Source organism: Berghia stephanieae, chromosome 13, assembly GCF_034508935.2.
Source record: "Berghia stephanieae isolate SIO BIC M18660-M18661 chromosome 13, UCSD_Bste_1.3, whole genome shotgun sequence".
NCBI classification, from domain to species: Eukaryota; Metazoa; Mollusca; class Gastropoda; order Nudibranchia; family Aeolidiidae; genus Berghia; species Berghia stephanieae.
The window spans coordinates 16,412,119-16,436,147 of NC_088372.1; the positions used below are offsets into that span (position 1 = coordinate 16,412,119).

General features: G+C 38.3%; 3 protein-coding genes across 3 annotated transcripts in view; 1 reads left to right on the top strand and 2 right to left on the bottom strand.

The window, feature by feature from the left end:
* Positions 1-24,029, top strand: part of LOC144958803 (uncharacterized) — a 304,414-nt gene that overhangs the window by 116,174 nt on the left and 164,211 nt on the right. The gene's annotated exons all lie outside the window — the stretch shown is intronic.
* Positions 9,455-11,400, bottom strand: LOC144959085 (uncharacterized). Its single transcript, XM_078891464.1, has 2 exons — positions 11,228-11,400; positions 9,455-9,981 (listed from the first exon to the last, which is right to left on the bottom strand). Exons 1-2 carry the CDS (start codon positions 11,372-11,374, stop codon positions 9,562-9,564), a joined length of 567 nt encoding a protein of 188 aa, XP_078747590.1. The 5' UTR covers positions 11,375-11,400; the 3' UTR covers positions 9,455-9,561.
* LOC144959337 (uncharacterized) overlaps positions 16,638-24,029 on the bottom strand; it is an 8,138-nt gene continuing 746 nt past the window's right edge. The window contains exons 2-5 of the mRNA XM_078891898.1: positions 23,889-23,990; positions 22,524-22,771; positions 19,669-19,767; positions 16,638-16,713 (exon numbers count right to left, since the gene is read on the bottom strand). Coding sequence (XP_078748024.1) covers positions 19,672-19,767; positions 22,524-22,771; positions 23,889-23,990 — 446 coding nt within the window. The 3' untranslated portion in view covers positions 16,638-16,713; positions 19,669-19,671. The remainder of the gene's footprint in view (positions 16,714-19,668; positions 19,768-22,523; positions 22,772-23,888; positions 23,991-24,029) is intronic.

Genomic DNA, 24,029 nt, shown 5'->3' on the forward strand with positions numbered 1-24,029 from the left:
TCCCCTGTCAAAAATACAATCACAAACCAAAGAAGCAGGATAGGCTAGTAAAGAGAAGAAGAAACGACATCACTATCGGATCGTACACCCATGCGAACATCATAGGTATATGATTCAAGGGTGATGCTCCCATCCAACCACCCGCGTAGTGGTTGTAGGGATCAGTGATGATAATGATAATTTGTAAAAAAAGGAGCAAAATCTCTCGGCCCGTCTGTCAAGCCCAAATCTAATGCAAAAAATAACACAGCTATTCATTGTTACTTAATATTACGTAATATATTACTAACTTCTAAAACACGTCTATTCTGATCACAGGATATTACTGACTTTTTGTAAATATAATTTTTAAAATTGTCATTTCCAATTAAAAATTTTAGAGCTCTATAATGCTTCCCACTATATCAAGAGATTATAATAAACTTTTGGCCAAAAGGAGGTATTTTTTTATACTACAAACACGGCTAGTGTGTGTGTATTACTGTAACCTTGTGGTTATGCAGCTTATGATAAGAATCTTTAATCAATTGCAAAACTTATTCCATCAAATGAGCGAATCTAAATCAAGCCTTTAAAAAAATTATTACTTAAATCGATCGGCCAAACTTACTGTTGTATTTTCTCTCTATTACAAAGTGATATCTATAAACATAATAATGTGAAGTTAGAAGGTAAGCTGAGAAATAAAATATGGAAAAGAAAGAAAGAAAAAGAGTGAGAGATAGATAGATAGATAGATAGATAGATAGATAGACAAAGAGAGAGAGAGAGAGAGAGAGAGAGAGAGAGAGAGAGAGAGAGAGAAAGAGAGAGCGAGACCACTCTGATTTTTGTTTTAATTGGTAATTAGAGATAAGTTATAATGAATTCAATTGAATTCAGAACAAACAAACAAACAAACAAACAAAAAAGGAGTACAAAGCTAAATGGTACAAAAATATTGACACCCATTTGCTCCATCCCCTTCCCTTTTGATCATCTTTTCATCCAAGGCCGTCATGGGTTAGTACCACTATTCACATTTGGCAACAGTGTGTCTAGACTAATGTCATGGGCATGGGAATGTCATCAAAAATCATGCAGCTGAGCAGAGGTGTCAAAAAATGACAAAAGACATATTGGTGATTTTTCAGCTAAATTACCTCTTAGCCGAAAATGTTTGACACGGCAAAAACAGTTGAAAATTTCAGAAAAATCCTAAAATCGCGGAATTCCGCGGAAGATTATCATCACTGAGGGATGATGGTGTGATGGTAGTTATAGTAGTGGTTGTAGCTGTAGTGGTGGTGATGGTCGGGATGATGATGTGGTGGTAGTTGTCGTAGGGATGGTGGTGGTGGTAGGGATGATGATGGGGTTGGTTGTAGTATTAATGGTGATAGGTAGGAATGATGATGTGGTAGTAGTTGTAGTAGTGATGGTGGTGGTGATAGAGATGATGATGTGGTGGTGGTTGTAGTAGTAATGGTGATAGGGATGTTGATGTAGTGGTTGTGGTGAGTCTTTTTAAAAGGCGGAATTGTGATGGTGATGGGCGGAGATAAAACACCGTTTAGGCGGAAATCCGCCTTTAGGCGGAAGATTCTCAGCCCTGATAGCCTTCACTGTCTCATTCACGAGGGGCAGGCGATTCTCCGGATAAAGTGAGGATGGATAAATGTAAAAAGAAAAAAGATTAAAAGTACAAAATTGTATGCAAGAACTTAAATTTGTGACGTGGTACTCAAATCAGGGACTAGGTCAAAAGCTGAATGGCACAAATGGAAAGCCAAAGGCATGTTGTTTTCAATATTTAAAGTCAATAAAAATTCAAATTCTGTGCATTCTAATATTAGGCAAACAACTACAGACCACACTAAATTGAATTGTATTAAGTAAAAGGATCTTGTCACATTCAATCAAGCTGTCATTTGAGAAAAATTACTACATTATAAATTGAAGTTCAGATCGCTTGTTTGAAGCCGTATTATGAAAATTCATGTATCTGGGTATAAGCCAAGTTTCACCAAAATCACAGTGGCAACGAGTGTCTAATATTTGCCACCAGATACACTCGTAAAATTTGAGTGTAGGCCTATTTAGCAAAATCATATATTAGGAATGGTTTATACTACATCATAAAGTAGCGCATGCCCGTCATCATCCTGCGTCTTTTTTATATATATATAAATATTAAAAAAAGAATTGAGCTTTCATAAGCCGCAATATCCACCAAACATGCTCAAAGCACTTTACAAAGGATCCATGACTAGCAGCAACACGTAACAAGTAGAACGTTTCTTCTGACAGACAACGCTCTTAGCGGATAGGAAATCATACACATGAGTACAGTGAGAGAATGTGAGTCCTTGGCGAGGCTCGACCCCAGGACCTTCCAATCCGGAAGTGAGTGCCACACAGCGCATATATCTTGGCTGTTCTTGAGAATTTGCCAAACACCTACAAACTAATTAGTAAAAAGAGGGGAGATGGGCAGAAATAGACAGACAGATACACACTCAGAGAGAGAGAGAGAGAGAGAGAGAGAGAGAGAGAGAGAGAGGGAGAGAGAGAGAGGGAGAGAGAGAGAGAGAGAGACAGAGAATAATATCAGTTGCCTGTGGTGTCAGTCCGTTTAGGAGCGAGGTGGCGGAAGAAGTAGTCTAGCACTAGTACTTGGGTAGTAGTAGTAAGTAGTAAATAGGGGAGGTCTTCTGCACGTTCCTTGAGCTAAGGAAAGTATTCCTTCAACTAACCTTAAAATAAAAAATAAAACATTGTACATTTCCAACACTTGGACCTGCACTATGACCTATAACTAAAACTAACAGACAAAAAAAAACCCCGCTAAGACTCCTCTCCAGTACCTTTCAATATTTCAAATTGAATTATAATGGCTGCAGAAAACTAAAACAATGGTCATATAAGGAAATTTACAAATCAATCAAGTTGTTCTACAGGTTTGAAAATGAAAATATGAAGTAACAAGATATCACTCTAACATAGTGACACCTAACTAACACTAGACATCACACCAGCAGCAATGCTGAGCGGAGTAATTTTACTTTTTTCACTAGCAACCAAGTTGCCACATTGGATTTTCTTTCTTAACTTTTTTTTTAGTGTTCTGCTAATGTGCAATCTACATTTAAAATAAAAAGTGGCATCTTTCATTTCTTCTAATTCTAAACAGACACGATTATTAAAACATGTCCACTTCACATCTCAACAACAGGGACAATTTTTTTCACTTCTTGAGGCAGTCTTTTCTTACTTCTTTTAAATTTCATTTTTTAAAGCTTCTTTATTGATTTGTTTATAAGTTCTATTGTTCTTATTATAATTTCATTGTCAATATCATTTTCATCAGCATACTTTTACGGTACTTTTACCATGTTCTTATTCTTACGCTCTTACAGTTACAGTACAGCAGAGCGATACCTAACGCAGGCCTTTAAAGTGCTACTAAATTTGAAAAATTAAAATAAAACGTTTGACAAAAGATCCACAGTTCAAAAGCTAAAACAATTATAAAGTGAAACTACCTCGAGACTCGGGGAACATCGGGGGTAAAGTCTCCCGCCCATACTGGGCACTGTGGGACTGGAAGTCTAGAGAGCTGCGCCGGTGGAACCCGTAATTTAGCTTCTTAAACGGTTCCGATCATTCAGGAGAGGAGTAGTATCTAGTTGTAGTTATAAGTAGAAGAAGAAGAAGAGAAGGAGCATGTTCAGGTTCAAGTTCAACCCTCTTAGTAGGCACTTGCAAGAAGTAGCTCTCGCGAGTTGAAAACAGGTGAGGATTTCTGTTTCCGTTTTTGAGGGGAAAAAATTTAGGAGTGATTTTAAAATGTTCATTCTTCTTTCTCAGTTGAATGAAATGGCATGTGTTATATATCATTGGAAAGGGCATAAAATTCTACATACAATGATGCTAATATTTTTATCTTCCTATAGGCGGCCCCTTTTCCCCTCCCCCCCCCCCCCGGCCGATTGGATTACGGAAAAAAACGTCGCCGGCTTTTTGCGATTTGGATTTGATTGATTTTTTTTTACAAATTACTGCATTACAACCTTTGGATTAAACATACAACAATTGTGGACTACTATTATGAAGACTAGCATCCTAGTCCTAGACTAGGGGGATGAGAATAGTCACTCCCCTTCCTATATCATGATTTTGAGAAATCTTTGCGTAAAGAGAGTAGGTAGCCTATATGTGTTTAAACGCTTATAACTTTTAAACCAGAGATGGTCCTTCTTAATAAAAAAAATTCCTTCTGAGATACATATTAAAGTAGTTTCTCTGAAAATTTCAGAGCAAAATATGTTTGCACTCAAAAGTTAGAGCTCCCCAAAAAACAAGTTATTGGCCTCGATTGTTTACAAAAGCTGCCATTTTCTTATACTGATTCACTTCCTGTTGTCTGCTGCGTTTGAGAGATAACTTCGTCAATCCACATCAAAACTTTACATCTTTATATCTTACAATATATTCCATTTATGGAAGTTATTTTTGTTTTAAATTATTCAATTAATTGGCGTTTTCATGTCCATGCATTCATTTTATAATTTACAATTCTCTTCCTTTTTTTTCCGATTGATTTTTCACTGTTGATTTTGACGTTTTTTATCCTTTGACGGACGTCTGTCCAATTTCGGGGAACGGGGGAGGGGAAGTTTTTAAAATCACCTATTTTCGATCATTTAAAACACTAATACACAACCTCAAAAATTTATCAATCCATATCTCTGCTTTTATGAGGTCTATTTTCATTTTGAAAAGTTAAAAGTGAATAACTAAATGACGCTGATTCAGTGGTGTAGTTGGTCTATCTACATGTGAATAAATATTTAATTGTCGACTTTTCCAAAATTCCAATAGGTCATTCATTTGCATGTCGTGGTCTATTTTTCCTTGATTTCAGTTGTTTCAGCTCTAAACCATACTTTTCTTTCTCAATAAATAATTTTTTTTCTGTTTGCAATGTATTACAGAGATGTTGAATTACCACATGTAAAACTTTCAAAGTTGTATCTGAGGCCGTTTCTGAATTATACTCGATTATCCATTGGGTTGCTGTGTTTTGGTCACATATTTTCCTATTCCTATAGAGCAGTAAAGTTAGGTGCCCCAAACGTAAACAAAGGTCGAGAAGCACGTGGCAAACCACATGTTCCTGTCTTGACAGCTCACGTTCCAATGTAAATAATAGAAAAAAATAACCTTTAAAATTTGGCTGTTAGGTGGCAAAAGAAACACATATTCATAAATACTCGATCATGCATCAAATAATGTCTAGATATGGATATTTTATGGAACAAAAGGTAAAATTTTCTAAAATTTATCAAAAGTTACAGTCTATCTATTTTTAGGCCAGAGCAAATTATTGCGCTGGTGTGAACAAAACGAGAATTATTCGGAGCCTGATTTTCATAATAATTTAGCCTTATATTATTATTTCTGCAACTGTTAGATTTTATGTAAACATATTTTCAATACTGAAAGTGTATTGCCTACAACTCAAACTACAAAATTGGGAGACCTATATTGTGCGTAAATTATTCCGGTCCCTAACGGAAATCACTAGCAACTTGTTATTGTTTACGTTTGGGGCACCTAACTTTACTGCTCTATTAGGAAGTGGTTATTCAGTATCTGATACTGAATAGTGCTTTGCCACTATTCAGTATCCACAAGGAACTCTTTTTTATAGAGAGAGTGAAAAGTGCGACAATCTCGGTTGAACTGCTGACCTACTTCCAGATTGAACACGTACAGTAACTGAAAGCCCGATTCAAAGTTGTAAAAATATTTTGATCGTAATTTTTAAATTTCTGCTATGGTGCAATTAACATAGTTCAAAATATCAAAGTAAGAGTGGCATTCAAATACATTTTTAAATATCTAAATAGACATGATTAAATGTCACTAAATGTTCAGTGACACCATGGCTTGGTGGATATTAGCTGTTTGACTCTGAGCTTAAGGTTCGAGAGTTCAAATCCCGGCAGGGATAACTTTTTTTTTTCCCCAATATTTTAAAAATTCCTTCTGTCTATTGATATTTTTTAAACTTTTGTTTTAATAATTTTATTTGCTTGTAATATGCTTTAATGTTGATATTATACTATTGTTCTTTTATTATTATTATTATTATTATTATTATTATTATTATTATTATTATTATTATTATTATTATTATTATTATTATTATTATTATTATTATTATTTATTACTTACTATTATTATTATTATTATTATTATTATTATTATTATTATTATTATTATTATTATTATATATTATTATTATTATTATTATTATTATTATTATTATTGTTATTATTATTATATTGTTGTTGTTGTTGTTGTAATCGTCATCATCATCATCATTATTATGATTATTATTTTTTTTAATCAAGTAGTTCGAGTAATTTAATCAGTTATCGATTTATTACGAATATCTTTTATGTGTTATAATCTCGTTGTTGTTTTTCAATGATGTGCTCTTCTATTGTTTATTATTTTTTAAAATCTTGCTTTTTTTTTGTTTGTCTCATTTGTTGTTGTTGTTTGTTTGTTTGTTTGTTTGTTTGTTTGGTCATCTAAGACAAACCCGATTCATTATAAATATGTGGCCAGACTTTCTGCCATTATTAATTGAGTGATGTACTTCCGTGAATTAATTGCCGTAATATATTAAAATTTACGTGATAATAATAATACTAATAATAATAATATAATAATAATAATAATAATAATAATAATAATATAATAATAATAATAATAATAAAATAATAATAATAATAATAATAATAAATAATATAATAAATAATAATAATAATAATAATAATAATATAATAATAATAATAATAATAATAATAATAATATAATAATAATAATATATAATAATAATAATAATATATAATAATAATAATTAATTAATAATAATATAATAATAAAATAATAATAATAAATAATAAATAATAATAATAATAATAATAATAATAAAAATAATAAAAAATATAATATAATAATAATAATTAATAATATAATAATAATAATAATAATAATAAAAATAATAATAATAATAATTATAATAATAATAATAAATAATATATTAATAATAAAAATAATAAAATAATATATAAATAATAATAATATAATATAAATAATAAATAATTACTGAATATTAGACTACAATTGACATCTATTTTCTGAATACAGGTGGTATTTTTAGGGTGTTTTCTTTTTTTTACGAAACCTCCAAAACACGCCGAACCCGACAAAGTTATGGGAAGTAGGTAGCAGTGGGGAGTGAACCTGGGACTCAGGGAAGTGTACACCATTGGGGAGTGAACCTGGACTGGGTTTCGTAAAAAAAAAAAGCAATTACTTTTTTATGAAACCCGACAATATCCCACAAAGTTATGGAAAGAAAGTAGGCAACAGTGGGGGAGTGAACCCGAGACTCAGGGAAGTGTAGACTATTGGGGAGTAAACCTAAGTCTATGGTTTTTCGGTGGGTTTTGTAAAAAAGTAATTGCTTCATTCTCGTCTGGTACCCAACTCCCATAGTCCGGCTTCATTTCCCACTAGTATCTATCTTCCATAGTCCCAGGTTCATTTCCACTGATATCCTCTTCTCACAGTCCCAGGTTCACTCCCAACCGGTGTGCACTTCCCTGAATCCCGGTTCATTGCCCAATGGTGCCCCCTTCCCATAACTTTTGACAATTTCAGTAGGTTTCGAAATAAAAGTACATTCTGAGCTCACTGTCCACTGGTATCAGCCTCTCGCAGTCCCAGGTTCAATCCTCATCTGTGTCCAAATCCCAGATTCAATCCCCACTGCTGCCTACTTCCCATAACTTTGTCGGATATTGCCGGGTTTCTAAAAAAAGTAATTGCTTTTATGTGAAACTCGCTGAAACCCGTCGAAAACCATAGTCTCAGGTTCACTCCCCACTGGTGTACACTTCCATAAATCTCAGGTTCACTCCCCACTGTTGCCTACTTCCCATAACTTTGTCGGATATTTCCTGGTTTCGTAAAAAAGTAATTGCTTTTATGTGAAACTCCCTGAAACCCGCCGAGAACCAAAGTCTCAGGTTTACTCCCCACTGGTGTACACTTCCCTGAGTCTCAGGTTCACTCCCCACTGTTGCCTACTTCCCATAACTTTGTCGGATATTGCCGGGTTTCGTAAAAAGTAAATGCTTTTATGTGAAACTCGCTGAAACTCGCCGAAAACCATGGTCTCAGGTTCACTCCCTACTGGTGTACACTTCCCTTAGTCTCAGGTTCACTCCCCATTATTTGCCTACTTTCCATAACTTTGCCCCATTTTGTTGGGATTTGGTGCATTTTGTAAACAAAAAGTAATTGCTTTTTTTTTCAAAACCCGCCGAAACCAGTCCCAGGTTCACTCCCCACTAGTGTACACTTCCCCGAATCTCAGGTTCACTCCCCAGCACTGTTGCCTACTACCATAACTTTCTCGGATATTGCCAGGTTTCGTCGGGTTTCGTAAAAAATTAATTGCTTTTATATGAAACTAGCTGAAGCCCGCCGAAAACCATAGTCTCAGGTTCACTCCCCACTGGTGTACACTTCATTGAGTCCCCGGTTCACTCCCCACGCTTTCCCTACTTTCCCCAACTTTGCCGCATATTGTCGGGTTTCGTAAAAATGTAATCCCCCCCCCCCCCCCCGCCATATTGTTATTGCTTTTTTACAAAACCCAGAGTCCCAGGTTCACTCCCCACTGGTGTACACTTCTCTGAGTCCCATATTCACTCCCACAGCTGCCCTCTTCCCATAACTTTGTCAGGTTTCGGGGAAAAAAACACCGTATTATAGTGCAAAACCACTATTCAGTATCAGATACTGAATAGTGCAAAACCGCTATTCAGTATCTGATACTGAATAGTGCAAAACCACTATTCAGTATCTGATACTGAATAGTGCAAAACCACTATTCAGTATCAGATACTGAATAGTGCTAGCCTTCCTATTATTGATAGAGTTAGAGTGAGAATGACGAGAAAGATTGCCACTTAATTAAGGAAAAAATTGTCGTATCTAGTTTACTTACCTTCTTTGTTGACTTTTAAATAAAAGTACATTATTCTCATTTTCGAATGTTTTCAAATTGGAGAAAAGATGAGAATGTCTCGTTTACCGAGAGGGCCATTTTTTTTTTTTTGCTTCACACTTCTCAAAGAAAGACCGCGAAAAGTGGAGGCTGGTCGGCTGGTCCTTGAAAGCTCACAAATGCAACTTTAAACGCATAAGAGTGCTGGGAGTAGCTACAAAGAGGTAAAGGAGCGGTGGTTTGCAACTTTAAACACATAAGAGTTCTGGGAGTACAAATAGTGAAAAGCCGTAGTTTTCGCTATTTGTAGTGGTAGTACAAATAACCACTTCGTTTTACTAAAGCTTGAGAATTTTTTTTAGTGAATAACACTGACCCAAAGTTACGAGCAGTTAGCCTACCCTTCCTAACAAGATGCCAAGAAGCATTGGAATTCTGTCCTTTGGTAAGGCATGCTATAGTTGAAATATAATCAACAGATACTTTCATTTTCTCAAAAAATAATTTGTTTTATCATCAAAAGATAAAAAACATGGATCGTGTAAAATATTATCAACTAAAGGTAAATGGTGTAAAGTAAAATCACTGCGAGGCTCTGGCTGCATCAACCACTGTAACCCAGTGAATTGACCACAGCCACTGAGCTGGCTGTAAAACCAAGACCTGTCATCATCTGTTACTGCTCTGGATAGTGGGTCGTACTTCATTTTAACAGGGAAAAGCTCCTCGGCTGTCTTAGTGGTATCGTCTGCTTGACGTTTCTTTTTCCACTGGCATTCCGTGTCAGTACGACTCAGATTATCCAGAGCATGGAGAAAAAGGGCTACAGCGTGCGAACATTTATAAGATCCCCTTGGGCATTCGCAAGTTGTTTTCTGTATGTCCAAGGCATCATCAAGATAGATCTGTGGAAGTAAAAGAATAAAAGATTCATATTTAGAGCTGCGATCATGCTCAATAGGCATAAACAAACAAACAAAATCTAATAATAATAAAACGTCTGCTGTGCAGCTATGTGGTCTTGTGGTATGACACTCGCTTTCGGATCAGAAGGGCCTGGGTTTGAGCCTCGCTTAGCGCATAGTTGAGTCCTTGGAGAAGGCTCTTTACTCACAATCTCTCACCATACTCAGGTGTCAAATGAGTACCTGGCCGTTAACAGCGTTGTCATTGTCTGAAAAAATTGTAATATCGCCTAACAGGCATCATGTCCCGTCTTGCATGTTAAATATTGCTGTTGACCAGGGACCCCTTGTAAAGCACTTTGAGCACATTTAGTGGATATTACGCTGTATAAAAACAATTCAAAAAAATAATTAGTGTTTCTTTCATTCATCCTGTTTTGTTTATAAAGGGAAAATCCGAAACGTCCAGTTTATCTGTTTTCGTATATTAAATTGAAGTTCACATTCAATTTCACAATGTTATTGATTTCTTCGAGTTTCGAGCAGCAACATTTACATTACACCTTAACCCAATAGGAAGTTTAGTTTACCGTGACCAACACTGGTCTGAATAAATAAATAAATAAAATTCTCTTTATTCATCCAATAGGGGAAATTTATCTCTAGGGTCTATTCGAAGGGAAGACTGGAATAACCGCGGCATCAGCCGCAGTGCAGCGCCGCAAATTGAGCTAGGGTGAGGTGACTTGCTCAAGGCCACACAACACAGCGGCGGGTGATAGAACTCGGTACCTTTCGGGTACGAAGCAAAGACCGTACCGCTGATCCACGCTGCCCTTATGTCTACTTACATGAAGTATGATAAAATGTCTAGCGTGATTGGGGATTGTGATGCTCCTATGAGTACTATACTAAAGGTTACAATACTGTACTAAGTAGTATGTAGTAGACTATAGTCAATAGCAACGAAAATTTGCGAAGCAAGACCTCAAAGTCCGTGGTCCATAAGACAAGAACAATGATTCAATGACTCTCTCTCTCTCTCTCTCTCTCTCTCTCTCTCTCTCTCTCTCTCTCTCTCTCTCTCTCTCTCTCTCTCTCTCTCTCAACTACAATCGAACGTAAACAGTTAAATATTTCCATTGGATATACTATATCTGCCTAAACTCAAAGTAAACTGATTATTGTCCAACAGTAGTTTTACGGGGATGTAAGATTTTGAGAGTGAGAAGACGAAATGACTTACCTTCACAGAATACTCTTTATTCTTCATGCTGGCTTGAACTTTGCCGAACATCATGCCATCCGAGTACGAGAAAGTCAAAACATGACCTGACTTATGATGGTTTTCACCTCTCGACACACTTTTATGCTCATTGGAGAAGTTTTTCATAAGGGCGGTGATGGAAATAGAGTTCGTGTCAGCCATTTTTCTCGACTGTTTAGAGCCAGCCGGTTTGTTGCCATGCGTTGCTGCGCAGGATTACGTCACGACTTAGGAAGCCTATTACTAAGCTACTATGCGTGATTACATGACCGTTGAAGGGGTGTGTCTTTTTTACGAAACCCGCCGAAACCCTGCGAAACCCGCCGAAACCCGCCGAAACCCGACGAATCCCGACAAAGTTATGGGAAGTAGGTGGTTGTGGGGAGTGAACCTAGAACTCAGGGAAGTGTACACAATTGGGGAGTGAACCTGGGACTGGGTTTCGGCGGGTTTCGTAAAAAAGAACCAGTGCTTTTTTACGAAACCCGCCGAAACCCGCCGAAACCCGGCGAAACCCGACAATATCCAGCAAAGTTATGAGAAGTAGACAACTGTGGGGAGTGAACCCGATACTCAGGGAAGTGTACACCAGTCGGGAGTGAACCTGAGACTAAGGTTATCGGCCGGTTTCGGCGGGTTTCGTAAAAAAGAATTAGTGCTTTATTACGAAACCCGACGAAACCCGCCAAAACCCGACAATATCCGGCAAAGTTATGGGAGTTTGGCAACAGTGGGGGTGATCCTGGGAGTCAGGGAATTGCACACCAGTGGGGAGTTAACCTGGGACTGTGTAAAAAGGATATCAGTGGGAAATAAACCTGGGACTAAAGGGAGATGGATACCATTGAAAGTTGAAGCCGGATATGGGAGTTGAGTACCAGAGGAGAATGAACCTGACACTATAGAAGGTGGGCGCCAGTGGGGAGTGAACCTGGGACTCAGGGAATTTCACACCAGTGGGGAGTTAACCTGGGACTCTGTGAAAAGGATATCAGTGGGATATAAACCTGGGACTAAAGGGAGATGGATACCATTGAAAGTTGAAGCCGGATATGAGAGTTTGGTACCAGAGGAGAAAGAACCTGACACTATAGGAGGTGGGCGCCAGTGAGGAGTGAACCTGGGAGTATGTAAACAGGATATCAGTGGGAAATAAACCTGGGACTAAAGGGAGGTGGATACCATTGGGAGTTGAAGCCGGATTTGGGAGTTGGGTACCAGAGGAGAGAGAAACCTGACACTATAGGAGGTGGGCGCCAGTGGGGAGTGAACCTGGGACTATGTAAAAAGGATATCAGTGGGAAATAAACCTGGGACTAAAGGGAGATGGATACCATTGAAAGTTGAAGCCGGATATGAGAGTTTGGTACCAGAGGAGAATGAACCTGACACTATAGGCGGTGGGCGCCAGTGAGGAGTGAACCTGGGACTATGTAAACAGGATATCAGTGGGAAATAAACCTGGGACTAAAGGGAGGTGGATACCATTGGGAGTTGAAGCCGGATTTGGGAGTTGGGTACCAGAGGAGAGAGAAACCTGACACTATAGGAGGTGGCCGCCAGTGGGGAGTGAACCTGGGACTATGTAAACAGGATATCAGTGGAAAATAAACCTGGGACTAAAGGGAGATGAATACCATTGAAAGTTGAAGCCGGATATGAGAGTTTGGTACCAGAGGAGAGAGAAACCTGACACTATAGGAGGTGGGCGCCAGTGGGGAGTGAACCTGGGACTATGTAAAAAGGATATCAGTGGGAAATAAACCTGGGACTAAAGGGAGATGAATACCATTAAAAGTTGAAGCCGGATATGAGAGTTTGGTACCAGAGGAGAATGAACCTGACACTATAGGAGGTGGGCGCCAGTGGGGAGTGAACCTGGGACTATGTAAACAGGATATCAGTGGGAAATAATCCTGGGACTAAAGGAAGATGGATACAATTGAAAGTTGAAGTCGGATATGATAGCTTGGTACCAGAGGAGAATGAACCTGACACTATAGGGGGTGGGCGCCAATGGGGAGTGAACCTGGGACTATGTAAACAGGATATCAGTGGGAAATAAAACTTGGACTAAAGGGACATGGATACCATTGAAAGTTGAAACCGGATATGAAAGTTTGGTACCAGAGGAGAATGAACCTGACACAATAGGAGGTGGGCGCCAGTGGAGAGTGAACCTGGGACTCAGGAAATTGCACATCAGTGGGGAGTTAACCTGGGAATATGTATAAAGGATATCAGTAGGAAATAAATCTGGGACTAAAGGGAGATGGATACCATTGGGAGTTGAAGCCGGATTTATTTCCCACTGATATCCTTTTTTAGATATTCACAGGTTAACTCCACACTGGTGTGCAATTCCCTGACTCCCAGGTTCACTCCCCAGTGGCGCCCACCTTTTATAGTGTCAGGTTCATTCTCCTCTGGTACCCAACTCCTTAGTTCGGCTCGGATACCCACAGTTATCCATCTCCCACAGTCCCAGGTTAACTCCAAATTGGTGTGCACTTCCCTGAGTCCCAGGTTCACTCCACACTGGCGCCCACCTCCTATAGTGTCAGGCTCATTCTCCTCTGGTACTCAACTCCCATATCAATCTTCAACTTTCAATGGTGTCCATCTCCCTTTAGTCCCAGGTTTATTTCCTATAGTGTCAGGTTCCTCTCTCCTCTGGTACCCAACTCCCAAATCCGGCTTCAAGTCCCAATGGTATCCTTTTCCCTTTAGTCCAAGATTTCCTTTTTACATTGTCCCAGGTTCACTCCTCACTGGCGCCCACCCCCTATAGTGTCAGGTTCATTCTTCTCTGGTACCAAACTCTCATATCCGGCTTCAACTCCCAATGGTATCCATTTCCCTTTAGTCCCAGGTTTATTTCCTACTGATATCCTGTTTACATAGTCCCAGGTTCACTCCCCACTGGCGGCCACCTCCTATAGTGTCAGGTTTCTCTCTCCTCTGGTACCAAACTCCCAAATCCGGCTTCAACTCCCAATGGTATCCACCTCCCTTTAGTCACAGGTTTATTTCCCACTGATATCCTGTTTACATAGTCCCAGGTTCACTCCTCACTGGCGCCCACCTCCTATAGTGTCAGGTTCATTCTCCTCTGGTACCAAACTCTCATATCCGGCTTCAACTTTCAATGGTATTCATCTCCCTTTAGTCCCAGGTTTATTTCCCACTGATATCCTTTTTACATAGTCCCAGGTTCACTCCCCACTGGCGCCCACCTCCTATAGTGTCAGGTTTCTCTCTCCTCTGGTACCCAACTCCCAAATCCGGCTTCAACTCCCAATGGTATCCACCTCCCTTTAGTCCCAGGTTTATTTCCCACTGATATCCTGTTTACATAGTCCCAGGTTCACTCCTCACTGGCGCCCACCTCCTATAGTGTCAGGTTCATTCTCCTCTGGTACCAAACTCTCATATCCGGCTTCAACTTTCAATGGTATTCATCTCCCTTTAGTCCCAGGTTTATTTCCCACTGATATCCTTTTTACATAGTCCCAGGTTCACTCCCCACTGGCGCCCACCTCCTATAGTGTCAGGTTTCTCTCTCCTCTGGTACCCAACTCCCAAATCCGGCTTCAACTCCCAATGGTATCCACCTCCCTTTAGTCCCAGGTTTATTTCCCACTGATATCCTGTTTACATAGTCCCAGGTTCACTCCTCACTGGCGCCCACCTCCTATAGTGTCAGGTTCATTCTCCTCTGGTACCAAACTCTCATATCCGGCTTCAACTTTCAATGGTATCCATCTCCCTTTAGTCCCAGGTTTATTTCCCACTGATATCCTTTTTACAGAGTCCCAGGTTAACTCCCCACTGGTGTGAAATTCCCTGAGTCCCAGGTTCACTCCCCACTGGCGCCCACCTTCTATAGTGTCAGGTTCATTCTCCTCTGGTACTCAACTCCCATATCCGGCTTCAACTTTCAATGGTATCCATCTCCCTTTAGTCCCAGGTTTATTTCCCACTGACATCCTTTTTACAGAGTCCCAGGTTAACTCCCCACTGGTGTGAAATTCCCTGAGTCCCAGGTTCACTCCCCACTGGCGCCCACCCTCTATAGTGTCAGGTTCATTCTCCTCTGGTACTCAACTCCCATATCCGGCTTCAACTTTCAATGGTATCCATCTCCCTTTAGTCCCAGGTTTATTTCCCACTGATATCCTTTTTACACAGTCTCAGGTTAACTCCCCACTGGTGTGCAATTCCCTGACTCCCAGGATCGCCCCCCACTGTTGCCAAACTCCCATAACTTTGCCGGATATTGTCGGGTTTCGGCGGGTTTCGTAATAAAGCACTAATTCTTTTTTACGAAACCCGCCGTAACCGGCCGATGACCATAGTCTCAGGTTCACTCCCGACTGGTGTACACTTCCCTTAGTATCGGGTTCACTCCCCACAGTTGTCTACTTCCCATAACTTTGCTGGATATTGTCGGGTTTCGCCGGGTTTCGGCGGGTTTCGTAAAAAAGCACTGGTTCTTTTTTACGAACCCCGCCGAAACCCAGTCCCAGGTTCACTCCCCAAGGGTGTACACTTCCCTGAGTTCTAGGTTCACTCCCCACAGCCACCTACTTCCCATAACTTTGTCGGGATTCGTCGGGTTTCGTCGGGTTTCGGCGGGTTTCGTAAAAAAGACACACCGCCGTTGAAGCCAATTGGATTCAATAGTCTGATGTCACGCGCCCGGCAACGGCGGCCATCTTGGTTCTAAACAAAGAAAATCATTACTTTTTATTCTTCATGCTGGCTAGAACTTATCATTCCCTTTTCATATGCCTTGTGATCAGAATGTGTAAAAGTCAATACATGATCAAATTGATGGGGTTTTTTTTCCTAGGGATACGCGTTTAAGCTCGCCGGGGAAATATTTCATACGGCGTCAGCCATTGTTCCGATAGTTTAGAGCCAGTGTTACTAAGTTACCATACGTCATAAGGAAGGAAGTGACAGTACGACTGTTGAAGACTATTGCAAGATCTTTATAAATCAATTCCCTGCACCAGCTCTAGTATCCGATACTTATCCTATAATCCCGTGCCCATGCCCCATTCATCAGTGTCCACCTCCTATTGCCCAGGCTTCACTCTCCACTGATATCCACTTCCCATTCTCCACTTTTAATCACCTCCCATAGCTTCGAACGGTTTCGATAAGTTTCGGTAGGTTTCGTTTAAAAGAAACACCGATCTAGTTCACCCTGACAACATAAGACCATTTTAAGGTCGCAGGTCAAAGTTCACTTCCTATCAAATTGACAGTCGAGGCAGGTAGATTTTTTGGAAGTTTATTTTTTTCTTCTAATTTTCATTTATGACTGGACAGTCACTGTTTCAACACACTTTTTCAGTTCACAAAATAAAAACACAGCATTTTCTGATTTTGTTGTCACGTTTATTTTCCTTATTTAAGGACATTTTTTTGTTGTCTTGGGTTGCTTGACTCGTAGTCTGAAATGCAGATTTAATAGTTAAAGTTCATTGACATGAAATGGTAGCGTTTTTCATTAGGAAATAATAATGTATAGCCTAGTATAATAATAATAATAATAATAATAATAATAATAATAATAATAATAATAATAATAATAATAATAATAATAATAATAATAATAATAATAATAATAACAACAATAATAATAATAATACTCACTACTATCACTACTTCTACTACTACTACTACTACTACTACTACTACTACTACTACTACTACTACTACTACTACTACTACTACTACTACTACTACTACTACTTCCACTTATATAACTACTTCGACAACTACTACTTCTACTCCTACTACTCTTACTACCACTAATGCTACTACTACTACTACTACTACTACTACTACTACTACTACTACTACTACTACTACTACTACTACTATTATTATTACTACTACTACTACTACTACTACTACTACTACTACTACTACTACTACTACTACTACTACTACTACTATTATTATTATTATTATTATTATTATTATTATTATTAATAATATTTTCAAAATTGCTACTACTACTACTACTACTACTACTACTACTACTACTACTACTACTACTACTACTACTACTACTACTACTACTACTACTACTACTACTACTACTACTACTACTACTACTACTACTACTACTACTACTACTACTACTACTACTACAGTGACAGTGATGGTAATTGTACTATTAATAGTTATGGGCTGGTTGTTGTGACGGAAATATTCTCTAAACAACGCAAAATAATGTCCAGTACTGCAACAATGCTAAATCAAATCTGATATCTTTGGTTATGGGGCTCGAGAATATGTAAACTTATATATGCTGATGCATTTGCTCTTGACCAATTCATGAACTGATCGAGAAAGAATTGAAGTCATGACGATACAAATATGATTGATGTTTTTCATAATGATTTATTACCACTATCATGCCATGTATAGATAGAATGCGCTTGGCCAAGGAGTTCACAACATTGCCATCCGGAAGTATAACGGACCAACACACAAACTCTGTGTAACCATGAACTTTTATAGTCTGGTTAATACAGTTTAGTGAGAACAACTCACAAACGCGGATGGCAAAAACAATAACAAAGGCCTGAGTGACGTCACCTGCATACTATCTATAAAGTGAATGCGGATACCACCGGACCTAGTCCCCTGAACAGTGATTGAGTAAGTTTTACTTGATCCCATATATATAGAAGGAACGAAATTGACGTCACTCAACTCTTTTTTTATTGTTTTAGCCGGCCATTTTTATGATTAGTTCTCACTAATTTGTATCAATCAGACAATACAGGTTTAAGGTTAAACATAGCGTTGTGTGTTGGTACGTTATATCCGACTGGTGGATGTTGTGAGAATTTTACTTAACTGCATTGCATCAATAGGAGTTATATCTCAGTGTTGTGGCTTCTTTTTGTCAAAACCGTCGTGTGATCTATGAGTGTTGTTTACTTATGGAAATCGGTTTGCCCTGTCAATGTTGTATTTATGCGAGTTGTCGAAATAGCCGTGTTTGCTATGTTGGGAGACAATTGGATTCAATAGTCTGATGTCACGTCGCCCAGAAACGGCGGCCATCGTGGTTCTAAACAAAGAAAATCTGTACTTTTTAATCTTCATGCTGGTTAGAACTTTTCATATGTCATGTGATCAGAATGTGTAAAAGTCAAAACATGATCAGATTTATAATGCTTTTTTTCCTCTGGATACGCTTTTGCTCGTCGGAGAAATATTTCATGAGGGCGTCCGCCATTGTTCCGATAGTTTAGAGCCAGTGACTTCTTATATCAGTAGACAATGTTTAGAGCCAGTTACTAAGTTACCATGCGTCATTACGAGGGAAGTGACGTTACGACTGTTGAAGCGTATTGGTGACGAACGCATTCACCCAATAAGGCATCAAAGGGATAATAATTTATCCCAGTTTACCTTTAATAATTTAACTGCCGAAATTTGGAAAGAGACGTATTTTAAAACATTGGCCATAAAACCTATCCTTCAAATATCGATCGACTAAAATGACCTTGGCAAAAACTCTCAAAACTCTCAATCCTGGGACTGCGCAGTGTCCTAGGTTTGAGAGTATTTGCCAACATGAGGGTCGTTTAAATCGAATGATATTTGAAGGACAGGTTTTCTGGGCAAATTTATGAAAACGTGTCTCTCCAGAGTACTCCATTTAGCTGGTTAAAAGGATAAGAGGATAAGACGCCGCACGATTACATATAGAGCAGTAAAGTTAGGTGCCCCAAACGTAAACAATAACAAGTTGCTAGTGATTTCCGTTAGGGACCGGAATAATTTACGCACAATATAGGTCTCCCAATTTTGTAGTTTGAGTTGTAGGCAATACACTTTCAGTATTGAAAATATGTTTACATAAAATCTAACAGTTGCAGAAATGATAATATAAGGCTAAATTATTATGAAAATCAGGCTCCGAATAATTCTCGTTTTGTTCACACCAGCGCAATAATTTGCTCTGGTCTAAAAATAGATAGACTGTAACTTTTGATAAATTTTAGAAAATTTTACCTTTTGTTCCATAAAATATCCATATCTAGACATTATTTGATGCATGATCGAGTATTTATGAATATGTGTTTCTTTTGCCACCTACCAGCCAAATTTTAAAGGTTATTTTTTTCTATAATTTACATTGGAACGTGAGCTGTCAAGACAGGAACATGTGGTTTGCCACGTGCTTCTCGACCTTTGTTTACGTTTGGGGCACCTAACTTTACAGCTCTATAGGGAATGAGATTAGCGGAAGAGTAGCGTCCCTTGATTGGACGTCACCCATAGTCTGTGACGTCACCGGCGGAAAAGTTATTAGAGAGAGAACGTCATGTTGGTTGTGCGCATGCGTCTCTCGTCCTCGCGGTCCGCGTATGAATACTTACCATTTAGGTTTCAAGCTTTTTACACTTCCCCACGTTTAGGTCTATATCATCCATGTAGATGACGCTCTCAGAATCAAAGGTTATAATTCTAAACTCAATCTGAAATAATAATAATAACAATAATAATAATAATAATAATAATAATAATAATAATAATAATAATAATAATAATAATAATAATAATAATAATAATAATAATAATAATAATAATAATTAAAAATAATATAATAATAATAATTAATAATAATAATAATAATAATAATAATAATAATAATAATAATAATAATAATAATAATAATAATAATAATAATAATAATAATAATAATAATAATAAAAAGAATAATAATAATAATAATACTAATATTTTTCGGCCAAAAGAATATCAAATGCTATCATTATTATACTTACATAGTAGCCGACGTGAACAGATTTGTAGGTCTTATAACCAGAAAAATGATGGGCTTGTTTTATTATTGTTATAATGGACAATATGGTGTGATGATTTGAGAGAATGTTTATTACAACAAAGAGACCATAACAATTTGGTTTGTCAGACTTACAAGTAAATACACTTCGATAGTATGTGCAGGTCTTTACTTTGTACTTTCAGCTTAACCCGTATTTTGCAGGGTTGCCATTATGACTGTTACATCTTCATGCATCTCGGTTCATTGCATCATCTCCCTCCAGATCCAGTTCGTTCATACCGTTTTGTACCCTATCCAACCACCTATTCTTTGAGCGACCCTTTTTCTCTTTCCCTATAATTGTATAGATAGTTCGAAGATGACGTCACTCGGGTCTTTGTTATTGGTTTTTGCCATCCGCGTTTATGAGTAATGCTCAATGAACTGTATTAACCTGACTATAAACGTTCATGGATACACACAGTTTTGTGTGTTGGTCCGTTATACTTCCGGATGGCAATGTTATGAGCTTCTTAGCCAAGCGCATACTATCTATATCCGCCAATACTTTCCTTCCCACGTACTCCTTCTCTCGTCTCTCAACATGTCCGAACCATTTCAATCTATCTTCTTTCATCTTTAGTGATACATACATTCTTCACTTCAGTAAACCTTCAAATTCGTTATTTTTCACTTTATCTTTTCTTGTCCAGCCAAGTGACCATTCAACATCCTCATATCTGCCACCTCAACTTCTTTATCTTGTTTCTTGGTTATAGCTGCAGTCTTTAATCCATACAACATTGCTGGTCTAACAACAGATGTATATATTTTGTTCGTATGTGCAGGTCTGATACCATAAATTGTCATAGGCTCAATGTTGTTATGGAATTAATATCAAACCAACGCAAAATATTGTCCAATACAATACAAATGCAATCAAACCCAAACGGCATTCAGACTGCGAGGATTACTACGACTTCTAATATTCGGTATGATCTGTAAGCGCGCAATTTTATCCTGGCTTATGTGAGATAAAAGACCATTGCAGTAGTCTAAACGTGATAAAACAAGAGTTGTGACGAATTTAGGGGACTTTAAACATTTATCAAATAAGAACAGAGTTTCTAAAATTTAAAATCTCTGATTATTGCAACTTGAAATTCATTTTTCGGTATGCGGTTCATCCATTTGAGACAGTGGGACATAAATACACTTGAGCTTTTATACAGAGCAAAATCCAATAAACATTCTCAGTGTCCTTTATAAAGGGTCCCTCACCAACAGCGACACCCAATATGTAAAACGAGATATGACGCCTAATAGGCGATATTACATTTTTTTCCAGAGAGACAACGCTGTTAACGCCCGTGTATTCTTTTTACACCTGAGTACGGTGGGAGGAGTTAACTAAACAGCCTTTCCAAGGACTCAACTATGCGCCGAGCAAGGCCCAAACCCAGGTTTTTTCGATCCGAATGTGAGTATCATTGATAATTTTAAACTTATTCAATTAACTTAATTAAACTTTCTAATTTTGCGTCTATGTGGTCTAGTGGTATGACACTCGGTTTAGGATGGGAAGGTCCTCGGTTCGAGTTCCGATCTGAGATGGGCATAGTTGAGTCCTTGGAAAATGCTCTTTACTCCCAGTCTTTGACCTAGTCGGGTGTAAAATGAGTGCCTGAACGTGGAAAATTGTAATGTTTGTTCTATATGTTAACTGTTACTGTTGGCTAGGAACCCCTGTTAAGCGATTTGAGCACGTTTAGTGGATATTATTTGCTCAATATCAAAGCTCGGAGTTGTTCAATTGAGGAGATACATTTTAATACCTACTGCTAACTCGAGTTTTCACCATTCAGGGAAAACCGCGACTTTTTGTCAATTACATATAATATAGTGACTCTATTTTGCCTTTTGAAACAATACCCTGAGTATTTTGAAAACGTCAAATTCTCCTTGGTGATTCTAAGGTGTCCAATATTTTGCTTGAAGGTATCAAAACAGTTTCTATTTTGATGTGACGTGACAGGTTTTAAAAATCACCTTCTGAAAATGATGGAGAAGGCAGCAGCTTCTAATGATCTCACATCCCATTATTATGAAGTTCTATTAAAACGACGAACTCGGCAAACTCGTGTGGCTATGTGGTCTTGTGGTATGACACTCGCTTTCGGATCGGAAGGTTCATGGGTTCGAGCTTCGCTCGGCGCATAGTTGAGTCTTTGTAAAAGACCCTTTACTCACATTCTCTCACAGTACTCGGGTGTAAAATGAGTACCTGTGGTTGGGTAGATTCCAGACCTTAGACTGTTTGAAGCCACCCAGTACCTCCTCTTGCTGACACAGAAGTCTGGCAACTTATCTCCCAGTTTTGAGAAGACTACGCCCACCCTCCCTCACCTCTCCTCGACAAGATGAATGTGGAAAGCGATCCTCACTTACCTGGCCGTCTGTGAATGGAAAAATCTCTGCCTGAAACTGTTTCCAGTCATCTTTGGGGTATACATTGAAATTTCCAATAGCAATGTTCGTGATTCCTGATTTCTGGTACCAAACATTCACATTCCCCCAAACGTTCTCCGCCTTTGCCCAAAAAGACAGACAGCTTTTTTCCGCGAGAGTAAATGTACTTGACGTTAAAAGATTATGATTAAAAGCATCAGCAGAAAATGGAAACTTCAGAGAATGTCCTGAAAAGGAAAATAGTATACATATGTTGTGAGTGTAAAAGGTGGATCTGATTTATGAAGGTTGAGCAAATATAAATTGATTTTATTCAGAAGGAATATTCAACGAAAAACATGAAATGCTTTACTGCATTTCAGCTGTCGTGTCTGATCTTAATGTTAAGACTTGCTGTTAGCTTGGGACCCCTTGTAAAGCGATTTGATCATTGTATTTGGTGGATAATGCACTGTTTCAAAGCTTATATTTTTCGGGGGGGGGGGAGAGAAATGTAATATTGTGAAATGCACTCATTATTTGTGATTAACTGATTTCTTTAGAAAGAAAGGAAAAAACAGTATTCCTTCAGAGCCCATAGAGCTTGAATGAATCCCGGGTGATTGTGTAACGTTAGCGGAAAGTAACAAATACTGGATGGATAAGGGGTTCATAATTAACATAAAAAGCTTGACTACACTAGGACTCTAAACCCGTCTTTTTGCTTTTCTTGTGTTACGACAGTGCGTTTGGATCAGAAACTCCAGGAGTCTAATTCATGGACCTGTTCTATGATAGTCTGAGACTTCGTAGTCCAAGACTTTGGGAGGTCCGAGGCTACGAAAAGTAAGCTATTCATGGAGTCAGACTTTGTCCCTGACTATCAAGTCTCGGACTACGTGTGCGAAGTCTCAGACTACAGAGGTCAATCTATTTTTAACAGGGGATTCCCCGGAAATGTATCACAAAACGTACGTCATTGAAATGTGTTAAAATTTCCAGCAGCGCATGCGTCATGCGAAGTAGCACAGAAATATGAAATCATATCTATCTTCGTGTTTGTTTTGTTCGTTTTTTCCCCCCACAAATAAAAATAGTGTGAGACAAGTTTAGGGGTGTAAAAATTGTTTGTGAATGTGTGTGTGTAATGTTTTTAGTAAATTAATATAAGTAACGATGGCACTTAAATGATGCTTATCCACGGTGTAGCGCTGTTCTAAGTAGAGAACTCCAGAACTTTGTTTATTTTATTTTATGAGTCGAGTGCCTTAACAACTGAGATTTTGAGATCCCAATAGATATTGATCAATATAAAATTTTGTAAGCTTCCATGCCGTCTAATAAATAATCTTAAACTAATCGTACCACGTGCCGATCCGGGCGGATGGTGAGGACCGCTAACAATTTCTGTGTTAGGACTTTCCGTGTAGGGGCAATCGTGCTCGAAGTTACATGACATGTTCATGGCTGAAATACAATTGAAAATAAAAATAGTTTTAAGAGATT